A 25,706-nucleotide genomic window follows, 5' to 3' on the forward strand; every position below is an offset into this window, starting at 1 on the left:
AGAAAGCACCTAATTGCATATTTCTTGTACACCTTCATGTGCACTCCTACTCCATTCTCCCAGGACCAGGTCTTGGATGGGCTTGCCACTAGGAGCTCTGCATGGGCGCTGGGGCTCAGCTGGAGGGCACTTGGCAAAAGCAGGCAAGATGTCTAATGGTATCATCACCAGGGTCAGGCCCAGCGGTCAGACCCGGAAAGAAACCTTCAGCAAAAGACCACCTGAGGCCTCTAACAGCCCCTTCTGCTCGCCCCCTCCGCTCCCTGAGAGACTCGTCCGGCAATGTCAAGACTGCCCTTCTGTACCAGGAGAGAGTCCGAGAGGGGCTGAGGCCACTGGCCATTGGGACAAGAGCAGAAGCTCCTCAGAGAAGCCCTGCCCCATTCCCGGCGCGGGACTCCCACCCAGCTCCGCCCACTAGGAGTCAGGGCCCCGCCCCTGTCCCGTCGGGTCCGAGAGAAGTTGCCCCCGCCCCGCGAACCCCGCCCGCCGCCACCGCGCGGCTTCTTTCAGCACCGTGGCGCGGACAGCTCCCGGGCGGGCGCGGAGGGGAGGCGGCGGGGCGAGCGGCCGGCGGGGGAGGGCCGGGGAGGGCAGCGGACGGTAGACGCAGGCGGTGGGCGGGGCACCGAGCCTCGCGGCCCTCCCCGAGGGCGGCGCCCACCCGGAGCCGGACGCCGCCGAGCCCGAGGACAGGCGGAGACGCAGGGAGCCGGGCACTGGTGGCTCCGGGCAGAGGCTGCGGCCGAAAGATGCCGGTCCGTAGGGGCCACGTCGCGCCCCAAAACACTTACCTGGACACCATCATCCGCAAGTTCGAGGGCCAGAGTGAGTGTGCGCGTTGGTGTGGGGGGACGATCTGGAGTCCTGGTTCGGTGGCAAAAGTGGCAGGACCCCTGCACTAACTTCTAATGGAGCAGGGTGGGGGGTACCGGATGCCGAATGCAAAATCCTTCGCTTTCATGTCCCCGATACCTTCTCCTCCAGCGGGCCCCGCTTCCCAGAAATGCCGCCCTGCCTGCTGGAGCAAGAGGGGCAGAGCGCAGCCCCTCCCCCCACACCCGAGTTGTTTTCTTGGGCCCCAGCCCTGACCTCCCTTCTGTCACTGTCCTGCTCCCCCTCCTGCTTCCCTCACTTCCTCCAGAGGTTTCCTTGCCTCCCTCCTTTTCACCTCCTGACCCTACCCACTCTGGTCTTTCTAGGAGCTCTCCCCAGGTCTGGCCCCCATCTGTTCACATCCCTGCTCCTTCTTCCTGACCCCTTTGCTGCCTCCAGGAAGTCTTGGGCCTTCCTCCTGCTTCACTGACCCCATTACTGCCCTGGTCTTCCCACAATCCCCAGGCCTGACTCCCCCGCCCCATTTCTCTGGTCACTGTCCTGCTCCCCCTTCCTAGCCACCCCCTCAATCCTCCCAGGAGTCCCATGACCTTCCCCCATGACTCTGGCCTCCTTGGTCTTCCCACCCTCTCCAGACCTGACCTCCCCCTTCCCTCATTCTGGTCACTGCTCTGCTTCCCCGTCTACTTCTCTCCTCACTGCTGCCAAGAGTCCCTATGCTCCCTCCCTCCCTGCCACCCAATCCTGGTTGCCATGGGCTTCCCACCTCCCACTTCCCACCCCAGGTCGTAAGTTCCTGATTGCCAATGCTCAGATGGAGAACTGCGCCATCATTTACTGCAACGATGGCTTCTGTGAACTCTTCGGCTACTCCCGAGTGGAGGTGATGCAGCGACCGTGCACCTGCGACTTCCTCACAGGCCCCAACACCCCGCGCAGTGCCATGTCCCGCCTGGCGCAGGCCCTGCTGGGGGCCGAGGAGTGCAAGGTGGACATCCTCTACTACCGCAAGGATGGTGAGGTGCCCTTGAGCCACTGGTTCTGCAGGGCAGGCTTGGCCCCTCTCTTGTCCAGCCGAGTGGCCATGGGGAGGGCAGTGACCCAGGGACCAAAGGGCCTAAACAAATCCTATCTCCTCTCTGGGCCTCAGTTTCCTCATCTGTAGGGGAAAGTGATGGACATCGGTTGCGATGCCTTCTGAGGTCCTTTTCAGAGGCCGGGGACCAGGCTGAGCCACCGATTGGTCCTGGTCCTCAGCAGGGCCTCCCGTTCCACCATCCCTCCCCCATGTCCCCTGTCTCCTGGCTGTCCACTCTGTCACTGTCAGCCCCAGCTGTCAGGCAGCTGGGACGGAAATTAACCTTTCCTCATCTCTGTCTGCTCTGGGGATTAGGGGAGGAGTCATCCCCCTCAAGGCCTGTGTGGCCAGGCAAGGCATGGGGGCTGCTGGCTGGGAAAGAGGGGTGGGTCTGGCTCACCCAGCCCCAGCTCCTTGGGGACACAGGGTCTGGAGTTTGCCCTGATCTGGAGCTCATCCAGTTTGGGATGTTACTGCCAGCCCAAGTCTATTGCAAGCATAGGGCAGGGGCTGAGGATAAGGAGTTCTGCAGCCCTTTGAGACCCTCCCCCCAGTACCTCAGAGTCTCCACTGGACCGGTGCGGGGAGGGGAGGAGGGATGGGTGGGAACTAGGATCCTGAAAGTCCTTTTGAAAACACCTGGATCAATGGTCCCCCAATCTGGTTCTGCACCAGAATTACCTGGGGTGTGTTTTCCAAAACACACCTTCCCTAGAGAGAGGCTGACTCAGAGGTGTGAGGTAAGGCCCATGCAAGTGTATTTGGAAAAATCTCCCCGGCAGTTTGGGTGTTCTGCCAAGTTTAGGAACCACTAGCTTAGATAAATCCCTTCATTTCATGGTTGAAGAACAGGGGGCCAAAGAAAAAGAAGGGACTTGCCCAAGATCCTACTGCTGGGGTCCAACCTGGGACTGGACCCCAAGCCTCTGGATTCTTCCCTCAGAGATATCTGGTCTGAGTAATCCCAAGATGGGAGAAAGGACCCCAACTGCCTCTGTTCTCGGAGGTGGGATTTTGGGGAAAGAAGCTCCGGAAGAGGGCCCTCCCCAGGGAAGACATGCATGCGGGCCCTCTGAGTGCAGATAAAGGGCAGGCAGGATTGGGACTGAGGGGCACTGAGAGCCCGGGTTACAGGGGCCTGGTGTGTGTGTGGAGCATGAGTGTTAAGTGTGAATGTGAGCGTGTGTGTGTGTGTGCATGTGTGTGGGAGTGTGTTTAACGGCATCCAGGGTGTTTCTTGGGCAGGTCCTGGCTGTCCCTCTGGCTGTCCCCTGCTGCTGCCTTCAAGGTGAATATAGGGCTGGCGTTTAGGGAACTAGGAAGAATCTGCCTTAGTTTGGCAGCACTCACAGGGTTAATGAAGTCAGAATATTTTTAAAAGCTGTGACCTCACCTCCTCACTCCTCATTGCAGGGAGGTGACAGTCAGGGGAGTGAGAAGGGTCCCCGGGGAACAGGATGGGACAACAGGAAATGAGGGGGGACAACAGGTCGTCTTCTATCCGTCTTCTTGACCCCAGAGCTCTACCTGGGCCCCAGAGGGGTGAGGGCTCATCCCAGACTCCTAGGGATTTCAGATCAGGGCTCTTAGGGTCTCCTTGGCACCCTGCATGTGCCTGGGCAGGCAACAGAGGTCAAGGCCTTGACCCTCTGAGATCAGGACTCAGGTCTTTTTTTTTTTTTAATTTATTTTTTTTTAATTTTATTTATTTATTTATTTCCCCCAAAGCCCCAGTAGATAGTTGTATGTGGTAGCTGTACATCCTTCTAGTTGCTGTATGTGGGACGCGGCCTCAGCATGGCCAGAGAAGCGGTGCGTTGGTGCGTGCCCCGGATCCGAACCCTGGCCACCAGCATCGGAGCGCGCGCACTTAACCACTAAGCCACGGGGCCGGCCCAGGACTCAGGTCTTTAGAACCCTGCTGGAATCCTCTAGCCATCAGAAGGGACCCTAGGGACCTAGTCTTGGAGGCTGGCTCTGGGTGAAAATGGAAAATTATCCACATACCTGGTGCCCCATAAATTCTAGTCTACCCCCACCCCCACCCTAAGCCCTTCCCTGTCATATAGTCCAAGTCTTTGACCACCTGGACCTGCCTGAAATTGGCCTGAAAAGGGAGCTTCCTGGCCTGCATTACCTTAAGGGAAGGATGTGGTACTCAGATAACTTAGTTCACCTTGTGGTCCACTCTGACCACATTATTGTTTTTTATCATATTCACATGTGTCTTATAGTCCTGCTGAGAGGCATCCTAATGTCTTCCCTCCTCAGGTCAATACCTCCTCTTGCTGACTCCAGGGAGGTGGGAAGGGGTTCTGAACAGAACTCGAGCTGATTTATAATCCTCTTTTCCTCTAAAGGGATAATCTACTGATAGTTCTCCAAGTCAAAGTGGAAGGCTGTGTCCCTATATCTCCACATTGTGCAGCTATGTAAAGTTGGGCTCAAAGAGGCCAGGGCACTTGATAAAAATTACCCCATGAGTCAGGGCTCAGAGACCCCTGAGAAACTGGCTCTTCCTCCATCTGCCTTTACTAGAAGTAAGAACCTAAGAGATAGGAGGAATGGGGATGGCCACAAGACTAGAACCAATGAGAGTCTGGGGTGGGGGGCATGGAGAACACTCAGATCTCCCGCACCCTACCCCTACCCCGACTGGGGACCTCCCAGAGAGGCCCAGCCCTACCTGACTTTGCCAGGTCCTCCTCTCTGACGACCCCAAACCAGAGAGTCCCCTAATCCTCAAGCCAGACTAGAGGAAACCTGGGGCTCCTCCAGTCCTTAGCTCTAGATAAGGAGGATAGGGCAAGGCCTGAGGTCAGAGGCCCCGGTGTTTTCCACATACTCACCCATGAATTCCAGAAACACCAAGCCAGGAGGCGGTATGGAGCAGCCACCTCTTCGTGGCAGCTTTTCGTAGCACCGGCTCCTCCCCGAGGGCTCCCCACAATGCCCGATGGGGTGTGCATAAAGAGATGGGGGTAATAGATGATAGGGAGGCTTGCACAGGAGGGGTGAGGGTCCAGGGTGGGGGGTGGGAATGATGAGAAGCTGAAGGAAGGAGCACATCCAGAGGCAGAGACCAGCAGAGAGAAGTGTGGTGTCCCAGGGGCAGAGAAACCTGCTGCCCTTGGTCAAAGAGATGGGCACTGAGAAGAGCCCTTGGAAGGGAGAGCAAGGCAGAGATTGTGGCTCCCCCTCCAGGGACAGGGCAAGGTCACAGGAACACCACCTGTCCTGGGCACAACCTCGGTGACACACCACCCACTTCCGATCCCCCAGACACAGTTACTCGTGAGCAAGGACAGCCTAGGGATGGGGGAAAAGAACGCTCTGAACTTGTCCAAACCCTCATAGTCTCCCGTCTCTACCCACCCTACAGGCAGCAAGCATGAAGGTCGGGCATGGGATGCCACGCATGGCCCCCCTCCAGCCCTCACTGCTATGGTGGGCTGGTCTTCAGTCCGTTCCCAGCCTCAGTTTTCCAAAGACAGCATCAGTGGGTGGGTACAGCCGCTCAAAGACTGGGTCTTGGCAGCTCCCAGCAACATCAGGAGCCTGGGGGCCCTGCCCCTTTGCCCAGCTCTGCCCTTTCCTTGCCCCCTGCCAGGCCAGATCTCTGCAGAGAGAGTGAGAAGATGGCCTTGGGGACAGTGTCTCAGGCCTCTAGCCAAGGAAGCTTCCCTGCTAGGTCCCAGTGTCCAATCCTCACCATGCCCCAGGCTGACAAGAGTGCCAGGCTCTGCCCTGGGAGGCAGGCCTACAGCACTGTGAGCCCAGGAATGGGTCACAGAAGCAGGTGGGTGGCCTCGCCTTGGTGTGGATGTCTCCCCCGGGGCCCAATGCAGCAGCTGGCAGATGGCTGCCTGGTGCCTGGGAGTCCGGGAATCTGATCCAGGAGATTCCTGCTCGCAGGGAGGAAATTGGGAGGGAGGATGGGGGCGGCTCAGCTGCACCCCTGTGCTGATGGTGTGAGGAGGTGCCAAGAGAAGTGAGCACAGAATGGAGAGTCAGGGCAAGAGTAGCAATACCCCTGCCAGCCAGCCTCCCACCCTCTCACATTTATGCACACATTCTTTCTTTCTTTTTTTTTTTTTTTAAAGATTTTATTTATTTATCCCCCCCCCCCCCCGAAGCCCCAGTAGATAGTTGCATGTCATAGCTGCACATCCCTCCAGCTGCTGTATGTGGGACGCGGCCCCAGCATGGCCGGAGAAGCGGTGAGTCGGTGCGCGCCCGGGATCCGAACCCAGGCCGCCAGTAGTGGAGCGTGCACACTCAACCGCCAAGCCACGGGGCCGGCCCTATGCACACATTCTTTCTTTCAATCAGTCAATAAACAACACCCAGGACAGACAAATGAGACAGACACAAACCTGCCCTTAGGGAGGGCAGCGCTGCTTCTGATTTGCGTGTTTACCTAAGGCCCTCCCTCTTAGGATCCTGCTTTTTGGGCCTAACACCCACTGATAGGCTGGGCTCTGGGGGGATGTGCAGATTTAGCTTGTTTTGTTCTACCCACCTATGGGAGGGCGGGCAAGACCCTGGAGCCCAGAGAGAGAAAGAGAGAGAGGAACAGTGGGGCCAAGGGCTAGGTCTGGGCTACCCAAGAGGGTGGGTAGAGTGGCAGGAGGGGCCTGTCCTGCCCCCACACTGCCGTCTCTCTCCCTCTCCTTCCCAGTCCCAGCACCTCTGCCTTGGGACCTCGCGCCCCTTCCAGGCCTGGAACAGCAGATTGGCCTTCACTCCAGCATCCTCATCCTGGACAAGCCCCTTGTCCTCTCCAAGCCATTGTATACTGAGAACCCAAGGATTCCCGCTCCGTGTCCCCTCCCAGCCCCAGGAAGTCAGTTTCTCAGAACCCCTGGCTCTCATTGGCAGAACAGGGGTCTATGCCTCCCCACAAGGATCCACTGGGCTCCACCACGGAGCTCAAGGCCTAATGTGCCACTGGCTTAATGCCCAGCGCTTCGTGTGTTCTCAACAACGAGTTCCTTCCAGCGTCAAGGAAGCAGGGCATCTTTGTGGGATGGGAATATGGCAGCTGAACCCAGGGCTAGTCAGAGCTACATGGGGGTAGAATGCCTGACCTCACCTCCCCACTTAATCCACCCCCATCTGCTGGGCTTTAATTACAGCAGGAGCAAACCTCAAGGTTAAGCCCTGAGCTGAGGGCCGAGTGTGGACTTGGGCCCAATGCTACATTATCTCCTCATGAGCAGCTTAGCTGCTCTCCCCACCTCTGCCCTGTGGGTGGGGCACTTGCTGGGCAGTGTCACCAACCCTCTGTGCAATAACTCTGGTCACTGTCCAGGCCTTCTCACCCTAGTGGCTGCCCTTAACTTGACCTTAACCCAGCCCACTCCCTAGCTTCCCCTGGCCAGGTTCCTGCAGGAGAGGACCCCTTCAGTGACCCCCCAATGGTGTTTGCAGCCTCCAGCTTCCGCTGCCTGGTGGACGTGGTGCCCGTGAAGAATGAGGACGGGGCTGTCATCATGTTCATCCTCAACTTTGAGGACCTGGCCCAGCTCCTGGCCAAGAGAGGGAGCCGCAGCCTGTCCCAGCGCCTGCTGTCCCAGAGCTTCCTGGGCTCTGGTGAGGTGGGGTGCAGATAGCAGAGGGGGGCGAGTGGGGGCACCAGGTGGAGCAGCTGGTCCCTTGGCCCTGGCCTCTCTGACCCTGGCCCTGGTTTCAGAGGGCTCTCATGGCAGGCCAGGTGCACAGGGGCCTGGCACAGGCAGGGTCAAGTACAGGACCATCAGCCAGATCCCGCAGTTCACGCTCAACTTCGTGGAGTTCAACCTGGAGAAGCACCGCTCGGGCTCCACCACAGAGATTGAGATCATCGCACCCCACAAGGTGGTAGAGCGGACCCAGAATGTCACCGAGAAGGTCACCCAGGTACGGCCTGCAGGGCAGGGTGGATGGGGCTGTGCCGGGCCTCTCAGGCCCTGGGCCTGGGCTCCTCTGGAGCCTAGACAAGCAGAGGGAGCTGGCTTGTTCAGCCCCCTGGTGTCTGGTCTGAGCCCCAGGCCTCCTGTCCTGGTTGAGTCTGATTCTTTAGCCTTAAAGACCTACCCTGAGGCCACCACCCCGATGCCCAGCTCCTGGACCAGGGGAGATTGGGGTCAACAGAGCCTGTGAATAGTGCCACCTCCTAGGCCTGGGAGGGGGGAACACACAGGCCACCAGGGGGGCCTACCCAAGGCTCTGCCAGTCACAGCGAAGGAGAAGCAGAGAGAGGAGGTGTCAGGGCCATACTGAGAGGAGGAATGGCCAGAGGCCCCCAGCCCTGCTCCTGCCCCTTGCCACTGAGGTGACAGTCACCTTCCCCGACACACAACAGGATCCCTCTGCACTCTAGGCAGAGGGGAGGCAGTGCTGACATCTTCAGCATTCTTTGAGCAGCTTCCTAGGGATCAGGCCCTGAATGCCTCCCTCTCCCTCAGCTCCTCCTTGGCCAGCCCAAAGCAAACCTCCCTGGGTCCACTGTTCCTTCTCATGGGGCCTGATGCCCCAGTCCCCGCCTGACCACTCCAGAGGGAAATGCAAAGAGCCCTGCTGCTAACTCACTGTGTGACTGAGGGCAAGGAACATTATCTCCTTTCTAGGCCCCAGGGTTCTGGTCTGGAGGAGAGAGTTGGACTGCCTGGTCTCTGAGGACGCATTTGACATTGAGTAGTGCCAGTCCCAGGAGGCATCAAGGGGGGCCTAGGCCAGGGCTGAGCAAGGGGGTGCAGGGCATGGGAGTGGGCCCACTCCCGGCTTCCCCTGGGGTTTGCCTTCATGGGGGATGGGGAGCAGCTCTTTCTCCTCCCTGCCCCTTTTTCACCTGAAGCACAGTCTGTGCTGGACTGGGTAGGGTAGAAACTCCCTGTGACTCAGCACCATGAGGAGCACAAGAACCCTGGGGAAGGAAGGACCCAAGACTGCAGGGCTGGGTCCTCGGAGGTCAGGCAGGTGGCCCGATGGCCTGACCCTGGGAAGCCCAGCTAGCTGCTCACCCCAGGGCTCTCAGTTTGGCGGCAGTGGTGACGGGGGTGTTGGACTGGAGAGTTGCCCATGAAGACTGACAGGCCTGGTGGGGCCCGTGGTCACTGCCCCCACCCAACCTGCCTGCTCCTGTCCTGCATTCCAGCCTCTCTTGGCTTTACTAGCCCACCCCATGTGGGCCCTAAGGTGGCAGAGGTGCCTGACAGGGCTCACGGATGGGGCCAGCATGGGCCCAGAGCAGGGAAGTCACACTGGCCTCAACCAGAACTTAAAGGGCCTGGAGGGCTCTGATCCTGTACCTGAGTTCCTACATCCTGAGGGCCCTGCAGCTCCGGGTGACACTGGGAAGGGTTGGCTTTGCCAGGGAAGGGCCCTCATGTTGTCTTTGGAGGCGGTGGGAGACTATGGAGGTCTGTGTGGTGGGGGAGATGGTACCACTGTCTGGGGCCCTGAGGAAGTGGACACTTTCATCTCACCCTCTCAAATTCCTGCTGCCTCATTCCTGCTCCCCAAGCTTTGCTGTTTTGTCTTGGCTGGTCTTGAGCAGCCCAGGAAGGAAGGGAGTGGCTGTGACGGCTCCAGCTTTCAGTGCTCATTTGGTCCCCATACAGACTAAGTGCTGGGCATACAAGATGGGCCTACTGGACGAAGGAGCTGCAGCCTAGAGTTCAGTGGAGAATAACCCTGTGGTCAGAGGTGTTTACGAGGGGCAGGGAGAAAATCCAAAAAGAGGGTCCACAAGTCTGTGCAGGGTCAGAGGAGGCTTCCTGGGGAGGCAAAATAGGGACCGAGGTCTGAAGGCTGAGCAAGAGGTCACTGCAGGGTGGGGACATTTTGGTCCCTCTTAGGGGTTTGGGTGGTAGATCAGGGACACTATGAAACCAGTCCTTTTTGGATCTTCCTTATTGTGACCCCATCTGTTAATGGATCTGGTTTGCAAGATTAGAACCTTACATTGCTGATTTTCTTAAACCAGGACCATCTGCCGGGCCCTGTCTGCTGGCGGTGGTAAGGTCAATGGGACACCCCTCAGGTGCCATCCTTGTTGGGGCAGTGTCTGACAGGATGAGTGGGGAGGAGAAATCATCACATAGGGCAGCACGTGCCACCAAGATGCACCATCTCAATTAATCACAACAACCCCATGGAGTTTGATGTCCTTCATGATCCCATTCTGCCAACCAGGGAACTAAGGCTCAGAGGTTACAAGACTTGCCCTGAGACAGACATATAGCAATGTCAGACCTGGGATCAACCTGGGAGGTCTGGCTTCAAAACGCATGACCTTCTTGATGCCCCAGCTGTCTCTTGTGTTGGGCAGCTGGGCAGAGCCTGGACATGTTGGGCTGGGTCCCGGTGATCCTATGTTGGCCGTAGTCTCCAAGTTGAGGGGGTGGGAGGGGCAGAGCAGAGGGGGTTCAGCTGAATGTAGTGATCAAAACCCTCTTGGACATGTGCGAAGTAGTCAGGGCTCCCTGGTGCCCAGGACCTGTCGAGGGCCCAGATCAGCTACACACTCTCAAATTTGACTTTTTCCATGGAAGGCTCGGAGAGTTGGCCCCAGGAGGGCCCTCACTGGTCTAGGCTCCACAGGGCCTCAGGAATCAAGAGGCTATTCTGGGGGTAACCTGTTCCTATCAGGAATCCTGACTACTGGGAACCTCCCAAACCCACCAGAGAGGATTGACCAGCCCCCCAGCCACCCATTCAATCTGGGCTCTTCTCTGGAACATGCCCACAATGACCCTGAGCCTGGCCTTCCTCTGTCCTCCTCTCTCCCCTCCCTCAGCCCTGTCTCCACCTACTCAAGGCCGGCCTGTTTCAGAGGGAATTTGTGAGCTTCAAACCTGGGATCACTGTGGACAGAGCTGTACCCCACCTTACCTCTGCACTTCCTCCCAATACTCCTGTCCCCTTATGAACTTGCCTCCTCACACATGCCCCATCTTTGCCTCCTGCCCTCTGCCCTCCACATCCCTTGTCACCCACCTTTCCCACAGCTCCCTTCCCAAGCTTCACCCCTATGACCTCACCCCACCCAGACCCATCTCACCTGTGACGGCCTCCCTGCTGATCACCCCATGGCCCCCACCCCCAGGTCCTGTCCCTGGGTGCAGACGTGCTGCCAGAGTACAAGCTGCAGGCACCACGCATCCACCGTGGGACCCTCCTGCACTACAGCCCCTTCAAGGCCGTGTGGGACTGGCTCATCCTGCTGCTGGTCATCTACACAGCTGTCTTCACTCCCTACTCGGCCGCCTTCCTGCTCAGTGACCAAGACGAGTCTCAGCGTGGGGACTGTGGCTACACCTGCAGTCCTCTCACTGTGGTGGACCTCATCGTGGACATCATGTTTGTTGTGGACATTGTCATCAACTTCCGCACCACCTATGTCAACACCAACGACGAGGTGGTCAGCCACCCCCGCCGCATCGCTGTCCACTACTTCAAAGGCTGGTTCCTCATTGACATGGTGGCCGCCATCCCCTTCGACTTGCTCATCTTCCACACAGGCTCTGATGAGGTGAGCAAACCCCATTCAGGCCAGCTGCTGTGGCCATCCCTTGTGCCCCACAGCCCTTTGCCAAAGCAAGTAGAGGTGGAAAGGAGACCTCAGATATCTGTCATCTCCCAGCCCTGGAGAAGGAGCAGCCGAGGCCGTGCCCCAGGCCTGGGTGCCCTCCCTGTGCTCCAGAATTCTGCCTCTTCTGGGACGGGCATTCCTGTAGTCTCAGCCCCTCATGCTGACTTCTAAACCACACTTACCCTGAACTTAGAAACGGAATCTACAAGCTGCTCCCTCAGTGTAGCCTGTCCGCTTCTCACCCCGAGCCCCTCACTCTGCCCTCTCTGCTTCCCATGGCTGACATGAGGGCACTTTCATGCTCTTCTCAGAGCTTCTAGCCCCACTATGTCCTTTTGCTCCACTCCCTTGGGATCAGCTTTCCACTCAAGTCAGCTCTGCCTTCTGTGTTCCCGTCACCCCCAGTCACCACAGCCTGTCCAGCAGGGAATGTCCATCGTGACTCCCTGCTCCCATGCCCACCCACTCCCAGCAAATCTATCCCCAAGTCCTCTCGCCTCCTCCCCACCCTACTGCCCCTGCCTGGACACTGAGTGGCCTTCTTACCCAGCTCTGCCCCAGCCGTACACCTGCCAGCCTCCCCGACACACCCACACACACACACACAGAATCACTTATCTAACCCTGTCACTTATCTGACCCTGTCCTCAGAACCTTCAGTGGCTCCCCAATGGCTTGGAATAAAAGCCAAGCTCTTTATGGACCCTGAGGCCCACAGGAGAAGCCCCTGCCCGCCTTTCAGGCTCATTTCTCACTTCTCCACCATCTTCGTCTCTGTGCTCCAGGCTGCAGCACCACATGTGGTTTCCTTCTCCCTCTCCCTCTCCCTCCTGTCTGCCTGGAGACCCTGCCTTGTTTCTCAAGACTCAGCTCATGTGTCACCTCCTCTATGAAGCCTCCTCTGCCCTGCCCCTGCAGACTTGACCTCCCCTTCCTCCGTGCTCCCCCTGGACTTCTATGCTAACAACCACAACACTGTTTTGAACTTTAGGCTGAGAGCTCCTTAAGGTCCCGCATTGCGCCCCGCTGCCGGGAGCCTGGCCCAGAACAGGTTCTCCATAAGTGTCTGTTGAATGACAGTGTGACCATATGCAGAAGTGAAGAAATGTGGTTCTGAGAGCAGCCTTTCAAGGGCTGACCCCCAGCCCTGTGGCCTCCTCCTTGCCCCTCCAGACCACGACCCTGATCGGGCTGCTGAAGACGGCGCGGCTGCTGCGGCTGGTGCGCGTGGCGCGGAAGCTGGACCGCTATTCTGAGTACGGGGCGGCCGTGCTCTTCCTGCTCATGTGCACGTTTGCGCTCATCGCGCACTGGCTGGCCTGCATCTGGTACGCCATCGGCAACGTGGAGCGGCCCTACCTGGATCCCAAGATTGGCTGGCTGGACAGCCTGGGCGTGCAGCTCGGCAAGCGCTACAATGGCAGTGACCCAGCCTCGGGCCCCTCGGTGCAGGACAAGTATGTCACGGCCCTCTACTTCACCTTCAGCAGCCTCACCAGCGTGGGCTTTGGCAACGTCTCACCCAATACCAACTCTGAGAAGGTCTTCTCTATCTGCGTCATGCTCATCGGCTGTGAGTGCCACCCCATGCCCCGGGCCTCACCCAGGGAATTCGAGTTTTACTTTTGTAATGAGATATAACACAGTAACAATGTGTGTGATAGGCAGATCCTATGCGCACAGCACAAGGAAATTTTGCATGTGTACACCAACTATACACAGAATTTAACACGTATACAGCCCTTGCTATGTGCCAGGCTACAGCTATATCATTTGTACGGCCCAGTGCAAAATGAAAATGTGGAGCCTTTTGTTAAAAACGTATTAAGAATTTCAAGACGGGGCCAGCCCTGTCTTGAACTTAACCAGCTAGTGGTTAAGTTTGCGCACTCTACCTTGGCAGCGGCCTGGGGTCGGCAGGTCCAGATCCCAGGCACAGACCTACGCCCTGCTTATCAAGCCATACCGTGGCAGGAGTCCTACATAAAATAGAGGAAAATGGGCGTAGATGTTAGCTCAGGGCCAATCTTCCTCAGCAAAAAGAGGAGGATTGGCAATAGAGGTTAGCTCAGGGCTAATCTTCCTAACCAAAAATCAAAAATTAAAAAATTAAAAAAAAGAATTTCAAGACGATGACAGCAGAGCGTTAAACCAAGCGCCGGGCCCTTCTTAGCACAGGTCACACGCCCATGAAGCCTGCCCTGCCAGGCACTTTTCTAAGTGCTTATCAAAGGCCCATATTTTGTTCCAGTCACTACCCCGTGAGGGCCATAATATGAGCCCAGTTTACAGACTAAGAAACCGAAGGTCCTGACTTGCCAGAGATTACACACAGAGACCCAATTCCAGGCCAGGGGGCCGGCTCCCAGGCTGTGTGTGCTCTCAGGCCCTGCACTTGCTGCCTGCCTCCCAAGACAACGGTTCCAGGAACACAAGAGGCAGTGTGGATTTTACACATCGATTAAATTGTCACGTTCAGGGTATTTAGAGATGTGAAAGCCCAGAAAAACAAAAACAACAGGAAAAAATGGGTGAAAACAAGAGACCAAGAGTTTTCTCTTTATTATATTTTCACAACTTGAAGGAGAAAACAAATCTGAACTAAAAAAAATCCATTGCCCTAGTTCTTTCTTCTCAGGAGTTTGGCCTCTGTGCCCAGGAGGATGCCAAGAGGCACAGAGCAGAGGGAGGAGGGCAGGAAGCCCAGGGGCCTTTGTCCCCCGTATGCCTTGGCGCTGCCCTGGCCACTTCTGACTTTGCCCCAGACAGAAGGGTCCCTGACCACGGGCCTCCCGGGGAGAGGGAGGCCTGGAGCAGGCCTGGTGGGGCTGCGGAGGAGCTCACTCCCCGCACCCTTGCTCCCCGGCCCCAGCCCTCATGTACGCCAGCATCTTCGGCAACGTATCCGCCATCATCCAGCGCCTGTACTCGGGCACCGCGCGCTACCACACGCAGATGCTGCGTGTCAAGGAATTCATCCGCTTCCACCAGATCCCCAACCCGCTGCGGCAGCGCCTCGAAGAATACTTCCAGCACGCCTGGTCTTACACCAACGGCATCGACATGAACGCGGTGAGCCCCCGCCGCCCTGCCCGGGGTGGGGTGGGTGACCCAGCTTTCAAGTCCCAGCTCTGGCTAATGCCCCGGGGGAAGCCAAGATCCCGGGGGCTCAGGGCGCCCCCAGAGCCCTCTCCATCCGCTTCCCCAGCCCCACCCCGGCCGTGCCCCGCTGGACGCGGCCGCCCGCCTCGCAGGTGCTGAAGGGCTTCCCCGAGTGCCTGCAGGCCGACATCTGCCTGCACCTGCACCGCGCGCTGCTGCAGCACTGCCCGGCCTTCCGCGGCGCCAGCAAGGGCTGCCTGCGCGCGCTCGCGGTCAAGTTCAAGACGACGCACGCGCCCCCCGGGGACACGCTGGTGCACCTCGGCGACGTGCTCTCCACGCTCTACTTCATCTCCCGCGGCTCCATCGAGATCCTGCGCGACGACGTGGTTGTGGCCATCCTAGGTGGGTGGGCTGGGAGGGCCAGGCCGGTGTGGGTGGGTGTGGTGGGACTGGAGATGTCCTGCCTGGATCACTCCGTTCCTAATGATGATGGTGGCACCTTTTACCGACCTGCCATGTGCCGAGCACGTGCCACGGAGAGCTTTATACCCAGCTCACTGAATCCTCAGAACAAACCTCGGCCATAGGTCCCATTTTCCTGATAGGGAAGTTGAGGCCCAGAGAGGTCATGCTGGTAAGTGGCCCAGCAGGGATTCCCTGGGCTAGTGTCTGACTCAGAAGTTCAGGCAGGCTCCTACCTTCTTCCACTCTTGGGGAGCTCAGGGTGAGAGGGCAGGGGTTTGTCTTGGGCAGAGGGGGATCCCCAGTCTCATTAGTGCAGCTGCAGGGCCAGCTGGACACTTTGGAGAAAGGATGTGAGCACTGGACAGGGAACAGATTTGGGGCACAGGCAGCCTCTGCCACTTACCAGCCATGTGACCTGGTCACTTCACCTCTCTGAGATGATTCTCACCTTCCTTGCCTTCCCCTGACTTCAGCCCACCCCAAGTTCCTGACCAGGACGTCAGCCTCGCCCTCCCTTGGTCTCCATGGCCAGGCTTTCCTCCAACCCCTTTGGACAGGCCTTCTTGGGCTCCCCTTGATCCTCCCCTCTGGCCTGCCCTCAGCTGGTGTTCACCAAATGTGGTGCTCTACTCTCTTCTCCTCGCCCTATACCCTCACCTGGGCCAGCTCCTTGCTCCCACGATGTCCGCCTCATGTACTCCACAAGGACCCCCAGAGCTCTGTGCCGGCCCCAATCTCTCCTTAGACCAGAATATTCTATTCCTTACCAGGCATGGCCACCCTTATATTCCATAGGCAGAGCAAACAACATATCTCAATCTGACATCATCATCTTCCCTCAAAAGCAGCTCCTTTGGCATCCCCATCACTGTGAACCATCCATTGCCTGGGCCAGAGACCTGGGAGTCAACCAAGGGCACATCCTTCTCCCTTCCTGTCCTCCTACCACCATCCAGGCAGCCACAGAGCCCTGCCTGTTCCCCTCGTTAATACCTCTGTCCCACACCTGTCTCTGTCTCTGCCTTGGTCCAGCCCTCATTGTGTCCTTCCTGGGCAGGTGTCAGGAGCTCCTTTTCCATGTCCCTGTATCTGATCTACCCCCATACTCCATCTTCCACCTTCTGCCAGTGACCTGAAATTCACATCTGTGCATACTCCTCTTCTCATAATCCCTCCATGGTTCCTCGTGACCCACGAGACAAATGTAAGCCCCTCTGCGTGGCATGCACAGTCCTCCCCAGTCTGGCCCATCCTAAGTCCTGCCACCCTCCCCCCTGGTCCTTTGTGCTCCAGCCATACAAACTACTTATAGTTCTCTAAACCTGCCCGTCTCTGTCATACTTCTGTGCCTTTCCACGTGCTGCCACTCTGCTTGGAGCACCTTCTTTGCACGCCTGCCTGGCACACCCCGGTCATCCTTCAAGGCTGAGCTCAAGCACGGGCTCCTCTATGAGACCTTCCCTCATTCCCAGCCCACCTTAGAAGTACCATCCATGTGAAAAGGATAATAGTTATTATTAATAATTAAGAAGCCAGTCCAATTTAATTTTCAGTTAGAGACATGAAATCCTCTCATTTTGTCCTGAGTGGAACTGGGCATTAGATCATCATCCTTCATCTACTAGAAATCCATCACTTTATAATGTGTCCAGTTTTCAAGCTTCTGGGTTTTGTATGTGACCCTGGCGAGTTCCTTCCCTCTCTAGGCCTCAGTCCCCTCCTCTGTGAATGACCTTTGATCCTGTTCTCTTGGGGGATATTATTCCTTGTGCAAACCATTAGCACCCCTTGTGCGGTATCGTCAGGCTGAGGGGGCTGGACTTTCCTGTGGGGAGGGGATGTCAAAACAATCGTGGTCCCTGGCACCCCGGCCCTGGGCTCCCTGCCCCCCCAGCCCTGACCGTGCAGCACTGACCACACGCTGTTTCTTCTGTCCAGATTGCCTTTTTCCTGGAGGCCCGGTCCTCCTCAACTCTCACCACCCAGCCCCCACTTCACTTCCTCTGTAAGCCCCCCTCCTCCCTGCCCGCAACTCCCCTCAGATGGAATGAGCCGCTCCCTCCTCCATGGCCCCATAGCTCTTGTTTTTCCCCTATTCTAAGGCTCTGTAGATCATTCTGTAAACTAGTTTGTTGCTTATATGTCTGTCTTGCAGGGATTTCGGGGGCTCCTTGTGGGTGGGACAGCATCTTATTTATGTTCACATCCTGTGGCCAGCACAGTGCCTGGCACCAGGAGGGCCCAATACCCTTGCCACGTGCCCCGAGTACCCAGCCCATGTTCCTCTGTGACATCCATCCCTCCCAATGCCTTGCATCGACCTGTCTGGTGCCTCTTGCTATCCGAGGCACTTCCTCAAGCATCACGTCTGTTCCTCTGGACAGCCCAGTGGGACAGGCAAGGCAGATACGGTTACACTCATTTTAGAGATGACGACACTGGGGTCCAGAGAGGGGAAGTGACTTCCCCAGGCTTCCTGTGCCAGGGCCATGCTGGTCCCTGGCCCCACAATGGGGAGTGGGAACACAAAGAGACAAATCTCAGGCCCTCCCCTGGGGGAGCTGGGTGCTCCTGGCCCTGGGTTCCCTGCACTCTTACTCACGGCCCCGCGGCAGGCTGAGGAGAGAGGAAGAGGTTGGAGAAGGGAGCCTTTAGTGTCCCTTACTGCCCACTGTCCCCTGGCAGGGGGTTGGGGAGGTAGGGGTAGTGCCAAAGCATGTGGAAAATAGGAGGCAGGATTCTGATAGAGGGTGGTCCTGTGGGGCCTGGAGACAGCGGGAGGACCCACATGCTGGGAGGGAGAGGGGGGTCTCTGCAGAGCTCAGAGGACAAGGGAGGGACAGGCTTCCCACTCCACCCCACCCCGGCCAGCACATCCAGCCATGTCCCCAGAGCTTGATCCTGAGCACCAGGCCCCAGCCTGGCAGGATCCCTGAGGTGGCAGGGAAGTCGTGATCAAGGGGCCCTCATGGAGGCTCCTCAGAAGAGAGCTTGGATCCAGACCCTGGAGAGACCCCTGCCCCTCTGGCTGGCAGGAAAGAACGACATCTTTGGGGAGCCCGTTAGCCTCCATGCCCGGCCGGGCAAGTCCAGTGCAGACGTGCGGGCCCTGACCTACTGTGACCTGCACAAGATCCAGCGGGCAGACCTGCTGGAGGTGCTGGACATGTACCCCGCCTTCGCAGACAGCTTCTGGAGTAAGCTGGAAGTCACCTTCAACCTGCGGGACGTGAGTCTGTGCTAGGTGGGCCAGGGTGGGCGGTGGCTGTTGGCCAGCTGCTGAGAGCTTGGCCTGCCTGGCCTGAGGGGACCCGTCTGACTACCTCCCTTCCTTTCAACCCCATCTTCCACCCTTTGCCATAATTTCTTCTGTGCCTACCATGACCAACATAATGCTAAATATGATGATAGCTACCATTTATTAAGCAACAACTACGTGCTAAGAGCTGGGTTTCTTTTACGTTATCTCATTTAGTCTTCTCCTTGCAAATGGTGTTATTATCGCCATTTTCCAGATGAGAAAACTGAGAGTCAGAGAGGGTAAATTGAACAAAGCCATACAGGCATACAGTAAGCTGTACAGTCAATGGCAGAGTGAAAATGTGGACTCAAGTTTGTGCAGATCCATAGCCCAGGCTTTTCCCACCATGTCCTACCAAGCTGAAAGGGAGGGTGTCTGCTGTCCAGGGGCTCACGGAGCCAGGTCCCAGAAGTGTAAAGAAGTGATAGAGGTGTCTCTCTTCTCAAGCTTATCACTCAGTGGAGGAGATTATATCAACTCAGGAAAAATAAAGAGCCACACTGTTAAATACCCAAGGAAGTCAGGAGGGTATGCGGGGAGACCAAATTTCTGTGGAGCCCAGTGTTGCCAAGGAGTGGGATGGCCAGGACAGACTGGAAGCACCCAGAAGGGGCTGCATGGAGGAAGGGGTCTGGAATCAGCCAGTGGGAAGGAGGGGGCAGATGCCTGGCAGGTGCAACAGTGGCTGAGACCCTGGCCCTGAGACCCCCCCCATACTGTAAGCCTCCCCCAGCCTCAGAAGGAGAGGCTCTGCTGGCCCAGGCCTCACCCCCAGCTTCTGGAAGGTGGTGCTGAGGCAGGTTTCCTTGCTATGGACAGCCCTCCCCACCCTGTGCCCTCAGCCATTCTCCCTCTCCCCCAATCTCTTCTCCTCCCACCTCATCTGTCCAAAAGACATCTTGTAAGGCTTCTGTCCTGGGGGGCCCAGCTGCTAGGAGCCATCAGGTGGCCTGAGTGCTCAGTGGCTGGACACCAGGGCAAGAGAGATGTGGTCTCCATGGCCTGGGGCATCTGCAGCCCCCAGGTGCCCCCAAGTCTCATGGTGCCAAGAGGGTGAGCCACCAAGGGCACTGCTGAGGGCACCTCCTAAATGGATGGGGGGTTCCAGATCCAGTCTCCTCAGAGGAAACTCCCCATTGGTCCATGCTGAGGGAGGGAACACCGGGACATTCAAGAAAGGGAGGACAGAAAGAACAGCTCCTCTGCCCCCCCCCCCAAATATTGCTGCTCAAGGCAGCCTCTCCCAAGACTCTGGGGGGTCTGCATATCTCCAAGCCCCTGTTCATCTCCTGCCCACCCACGCAGGAGAGAGCCTGCAAGAAGCTGCCCAGAGCATCATGGGAGAGTCCAGCCACCTGCTACCACTTTCTCACCTGGTTGTCACAAGGGCCGCGGCCGGGGCGGGGGGGGCGGCGACAGGGGGACAGGGGAGAACAAAGAGTCCTTGTCCCAGCTTTGGTCCCTGTTACTTGATGCTCTTGTTCCCCACAAGGCAGGCGGAGGTCTCCAGTCATCACCCCAACAGGCTCCAGGCAGCCAGCACCACCAAAGCTTCTTCCTCAGTGACGACCAGTCAGGTGAGCAAAGCCAGCCCCCCACAGTGTCTGCCCCACCCCAGCCCAAAGCCCTGGCCAGCCTCCTGGCCCCTCTCAGGTCCTTCCATCCTGCTTCCCCTGGGAGAGGCCTCCCCAGCCCCTGGTTGAGTGGAAAGGAGCTCCCTCCCTAGGCTCCATGCTAGAGGGCCTTGCCCCCTTCCTCCCACTGTGCCCTCAGAGCCTGAGGGCTGCCCCCAGGGGTGGATACCGACCAGCCCCCTGGGGTTCCACATCAAGGCACCAGGGGACCCTCTGGGCTGCAGCTCCCTGGACAGTGAAGCCAGGGCTGGATGTCCCCACCCAGCCAGCCCCCACAGGCTGGGGCCCCAGCCCCAGTCTCAGGGCTACAGCCTTCTGGGTCCTAGAAGCCAGACCACTCTGGGGGCAGGACCTTGTACTCCAGGGCACCCAGGTAAGGAGAGTCCCTCCTCCTGCCCCATGTTCCCACAGCAGGTAGGGGGAGGGGCATGGGCTCGGGCCTGTGGAACCACCTGGACCAAAGTTCACGCTTTCCTTTCCCTCCTGCAGGCACAACCCCTTCCCTGAGCATCTCAGACGCATCTGGCCTCTGGCCTGAGTTGTTGCAGCAAGTGCCCCCAAGGCCAAGGCACAGCCCCGCAAACCCTCAGGGAGACCCAGACTGCTGGCCCCGGGAGCTAGGCTCCAGGCTAGAGCAGCTGCAGGCCCAGATGAACAGGTGAGTGCCCTCCTCCCAGGCTGGGGACAGGCGCTGCAGAGGGCAGGCCCAGTGGCGGGCTAGGCACGAGTGCCCCCTCCTGGTGGCTCAGGGACATTACTGGATGTCCTGTGAGTTTTGGAATGGCCGACCTCATTTAGCTGCAGGCTTCTCCATCCCTGTCACTAAGCATAATTCCTTGGATGGCTTGTCCCAGCAAACCCCAGAATGTGTCAAGGAAGCCTTCTTGGGGGAGGGGCATAACCTTGTGCAGAAACAAATTCCATGGGCCCTTGGGAAGGGGGTGTGACCTGTGGATGGCAGAGCTGTGGTGGTAGAGTGAGGGCTTAGGGGCAGTACAGTCCTGCGTTCAAGTTCTGGGTCTGCACCTTACCAGCAAGAGCGTGGGCAAGTTACTTAACCACTCTGAGCCTCAGTTTGCCCTTTCGTGGAATGGGGATTGTCAGAATACCCATGTCAAAGCTTCGTTATGAGGACTGAATGATGTGTGCACGATGCCTGGTCACGGTTATCAGAGTTAGGGATGTGCTAAGGGGACTTTGGACAGGGGCTGCAATTTGGATTGCGCAGGGAAATAGCTTCAGGTAGGCCCCAGGCTTCCATCCAGCAGGAACAGCATGAAGGCAAAAAACTGAGAGCTGCCCTCAGGAACTGAACTGCTCCCGCCAACCCCGACCCTGACCCTGACGGTGGGGCTCTGTCTGGCAGGCTGGAGTCCCACATGTCTTCAGAGCTCAGCCACATCCTGCAGCTCCTTCAGCAGCCGCTGCCCCAGGGCCACACTGGCTACATTCTGGGAGCCTCTGCCTTGTTTCCTGCGGCCTCAGCGACTCAGAGTCCAGCAACTAGGCTGCCCCAGGGCAGTCTGCCCCCTGCACAGGTGAGCAGGTGAGGGGATCCCCAGGGGCTTGCCAGGAGGCAGCTGCAGGCCTTCCCCCACCCCCAGCTTGGGTCTCAGTGTGGGATCAGGCCCAGGGCCGCTGTGGCCTGAGAGCAGCCGTGGCTTCTGCAGTCCACCTTTATGGTCTGAGGGACCATAAAGGGCAGCCTGGGCAGGTGGTGGCGAAGCCCAGATTGTGACTGCAGACCCCACAGCCAGGGCAAGGGCAGCAGGACACGGCTCCTGCCAGTTCCCATCCTTGAAGTCAGAGTGGCTTGGGGGGCTCCCCACACTGCATGGCTCCCTCTTTCTTGCTTCCCTCAGACCCCAAGCTCCGGTGACTTGGACAAATGTGGGCCGAAGCACAGGAATTCCTCCTCCACGTTACCTCACCTGATCACGGCAGTGGACAAAACTACAACACTCTCCTCGGAACAGGAGCAGCCTGCGGGGCTCCTACCACCCCTGGCATCTCCTCTGCATCCCCTGGAGGTACAGGGACTTGTCTGTGGTCCCCGCTTCCCCTCCTTCCCTGAACATCTCAGCTCTGTTCCCAAGCAGCTGGAGTTCCAGAGACATGGCTCAGATCCTGGATTTGCAGGGAGTTAGAGCCACTGAACCCCAAGATAAAAGACACCATGAGGGCACTGAAGGTGGATGAGGTGAAAGTTAAGGATTTGGGGAAGGCAGATAGCCTCCAAAATGGGCCTCTGACAACCATTCTCCTAGAGTAGCTATAAAGTGCTAACCCAGATGACCCAAGACAGCGGGGGTGGAGAGGCTCAGCACTCTTCCCAGCCTCCTTCAGGGCGCTGTTTAGACAGTGGGCCTGGTGGAGGGTGGGTGAGCTTCGGGCATGGAGGTAGCTTACAGAACAGAGGGGTCAATGAGGAAAAGAGAAAAAGTTTCCGATCTTTTGTATGAGAGCCTTGCTCTGGGCTGGGTGTGATCACCTCCTGGCTCAGAACTATCCACCACCTCACAGCCCAGCACCCATGATTGGTCAGACCTCCTGCCTAGAGCCTGTGACCCAGCTGGAGATGAAAGTGTCCTCTGTAGCGAACACATCAGGGCACAGAGCTCCAGCCCTTGGCCGCTCTGCCCCTGACGGTTCTGTAAGGACCTTTGGGACCCTAGCAGGCAGTGGAGTACCTCACAGCTAATAAAGTCTGCACATTTCATGTTGAGTTGGGTGTGTAACTTACCTGAGGGTCATCAGGTTCTTGACTGTGCCATGACCCCAACATCTGTTGTCTTGTCCAAGCCCCTCTCAAAGGAGCTGTGTGCTGGGGACCTGAAGGTGGCTCCATCAGGCCCAGGAGCCCCTGGATCATGGGGCTCTTAGCCAGGCTGGGGTGAAGGGAAGCAGAGAGGTGCTGGCTTGGTGGCCATCAGGAATCATGACAACAGCAAACACTTCCATAACACTAACCGAGTGCTGGGTACCATGCTGACTGCACTGCAGATATTAGTTCACCTAATCTGCACAACAACCCTGTGGGGTTGATATTATTATCCCCATTTTAGAGATGTGGGATCAGAAGCAGAGAAAGACTAAGAAAGTTACCTAACCATATGAGGGGGACTTCTGCGGTGCTGTACTGTTCTGTTCCCTGATCTAGGTGCTGGTTACATGAGTATGTTTCAGGTTGTGAAAATACGTGCACTTCTATGTGTAAATTACACTTCAATTTAAAAAAAAAAACAGGGGCTGGCTTGGTGACGAAGCGGTTAAGTTCATGCTGTCCGTTTCGGTGGCCCCGGGGTTTGCTGGTTTGGATCCTGGGTGCAGACCTACACACCACTCGTCAAGCCATGCTGTGGTGGTGTCCCTACATACAAAAAAATAGAGGAAGATTGGCATAGATGTTAGCTCAGGGACAATCTTCCTCAAGCAAAAAGAGGCAGATTGGCAACAGATGTTAGCTCAGGGCCAATCTTCCTCACCAAAAAAAAAAAAAAAAAAAGAATCTTGCCCAAAATTATAGGAAAAAGAGGATGTAATTTCAACCCAGATGGTCCAGCTTGAGAACATATACAGTTAACTACTCCATTGAAATGGGCTATCGTCCAAAAAGTACCTGGTCACTGGTCTTCAGTCCTTTTTGTTCCAGTACTCCCTAAAAAATTTTGAAAATGTATTTCTCCCCTCATACATTTTTAAGTTGACATCTGAAGTATTTCATTGATAAGTTTAAAGAGTTGCAAAGGATGTAATTTCCAGTGTGTTGTAAATATTGACACTTTATAAACGATACCATTTATATTGATCCATTTCGATCCAAATAGCATAGTGAACAAACACATAGGGACAGAGATTGGATTGGTGGTTACCAGAGGGGAAGGGGGGAGGGAGGAGGGTGAAAGGGATAATTGGGTACATGTGTGTGGTGATGGGTTGTAATTAGTATTTTGGTGGTGAACATGATGTAATCTATGCAGAAATAGAAGTACAATGATGTACACCTGAAATTTTTACAATGTTATAAACCAATGTTACTGCAATAAACAAAAAATTAAAAAAAAAAAAAAAAAAACAAATAGCATAGTGATTTGAGAGCCAACATCATTCATTTTAAAAACATCAGAACAAGCTCTTCTTTAACATTATTCCTTTTTTTCTTCTCATAATTCCATTCTATTCCTCCCACAGTTTATGCTACATGTAATTTATTTCCATGCTTTAAAGTCTATTATTGATAAACTTATCTCTTTGCAACACAAATATATATATATGTTGAAATTTTAAAATCAATTTTTTGTAACCTTTCTAAAGCTTTACGGGTTACACTTAGTACAGAGTTGTTCAAAACAACATAAATATGTATTCAAATTCTTATAAAAACAAATTTTATTGGAAATGCATTTCTTAAAAAAGGGTATTTTCCTCTCAATTAGTTCATGTGTGTGGATGAATATCATTTTTTTATTAGAATAATAATATTCAAAGTTCAACAACATTTTTTTGTTGTTGTTAGGAAAATCAGCCCTGAGCTAACATCCATGCTAATCCTCCTCTTTTTGCTGAGGAAGACCAGCTCTGAGCTAACATCCATTGCCAATCCTCCTCCTTTTTTTCCCCCAAAGCCCCAGTAGATGGTTGTATGTCATAGCTGCACATCCTTCTAGTTGCTGTATGTGGGATGCGGCCTCAGTGTGGCCAGAGAAGCGGTGCGGTGCTGCGCGCCGGAACCCGGCTGCCGGTAGCGGTTAACCACTAAGCCACCGGGCAGGCCCCTCAACAACATTTTTGTACCTATTTTTTTTTTCTTTTTTAAAAACTTAAGCACAAAGAAAACTTGTTCACATAAGTAAGTAGATGGGAATCTAAGGGATTTGTTATATATGGCAGTGTCACTCAATTTGAATTCTTTCTGAGTTGTCTGTTAACAATCACATTTATCATTGAAAACTATATTTAATGATATCATCTAACAATTCAATACAATCCTTTAATTTTACTGAAAGCAAAGAATTGGAAACCATTTAAATTATGGAGATGTTACCTAGATGGGACCCTCCTCCATTTCAAACTCACTGGCACAGGTATACTTAGGGCTTGATTCAAGCATTTGCCTTAGGACCCTCAGCGGTGAAGGGACGGGAGGGCAACCACAAAAACTTAGAGCCAAGTTGGTCGGGTCGCTGCCTACTGAATTCCAACCCTGCAACTCTGCGTGTTTCTAGAATGGCCAGGAAAGCACGGGACGGCCCGACTGAGGCTGGCCTGGCCCTGAGTACACCGGCGGGCCTGCCCTTGGGGCACTGGGAGAACAACTCTCCGGCTTAAACGGGGCGTTGGCACGAGTGGGGAATTAAGGTGGTTCCCGTCTAGCGCGGGCCAGGCTGCCAGGCCGCGGGGCTCAGTGACGCGAAATGCAGCAGGCCCTCAGGAAAGGCAGAATTTTAATTTCTACTCGACAGAGTGGCATAGCCACTCGGAATAGCACCTGCACAAGGGGAGTGAAAGCATGTTACACAAGAGCTCTCGCTCTCGGAGACTTGGCCTAGAACTTGAAGGCCTGCCGCTCTGCACGCTAGCCTCCTATGCCTCCCACGCCCTCACCCCATTCACGCGCACTGCGCTGTTATCTCTCTGACTGACATCTTTGTCAGCCAATGACCTTCGGGGCTGCGAAAGCGCCGCCCCCCTTGGAATTGGGCAGGGCAA

General features: G+C 56.2%; 1 protein-coding gene across 1 annotated transcript; it reads left to right on the forward strand.

Annotated features, from left to right (window-relative positions):
• The first annotated feature begins 702 nt into the window (after positions 1–702).
• KCNH6 (potassium voltage-gated channel subfamily H member 6) lies at positions 703–23,875 on the forward strand. Its single transcript, XM_087441385.1, has 13 exons — positions 703–828; positions 1,623–1,853; positions 7,349–7,510; positions 7,611–7,816; positions 11,007–11,432; positions 12,666–13,065; positions 14,365–14,564; positions 14,747–14,999; positions 18,098–18,291; positions 19,856–19,940; positions 20,487–20,655; positions 21,364–21,535; positions 21,860–23,875. The coding sequence occupies exons 1-13, from the start codon at positions 753–755 to the stop codon at positions 22,142–22,144; spliced, it is 2,859 nt and encodes a 952-aa protein (XP_087297511.1). The 5' UTR covers positions 703–752; the 3' UTR covers positions 22,145–23,875.
• The last annotated feature ends 1,831 nt before the right edge of the window (positions 23,876–25,706 follow it).

The sequence above is a fragment of the Ceratotherium simum genome, chromosome 16, assembly GCF_057802395.1.
Source record: "Ceratotherium simum simum isolate JZ-2026a chromosome 16, ASM5780239v1, whole genome shotgun sequence".
In the NCBI taxonomy this organism is placed as follows: domain Eukaryota; kingdom Metazoa; phylum Chordata; class Mammalia; order Perissodactyla; family Rhinocerotidae; genus Ceratotherium; species Ceratotherium simum.

What these genes read in the sequence shown, in the direction of transcription:
- KCNH6 (XM_087441385.1), top strand. Translation starts at nt 753, where the DNA reads ATGCCGGTCCGTAGGGGCCACGTCGCGCCCCAAAACACTTACCTGGAC. An exon ending in TCCACACAGGCTCTGATGAG is followed by an intron (nt 11,433 to 12,665) that starts GTGAGCAAACCC and finishes TTGCCCCTCCAG; the next exon opens with ACCACGACCCTGATCGGGCT. An exon ending in CCTCAGTGACGACCAGTCAG is followed by an intron (nt 19,941 to 20,486) that starts GTGAGCAAAGCC and finishes TCCCTCCTGCAG; the next exon opens with GCACAACCCCTTCCCTGAGC.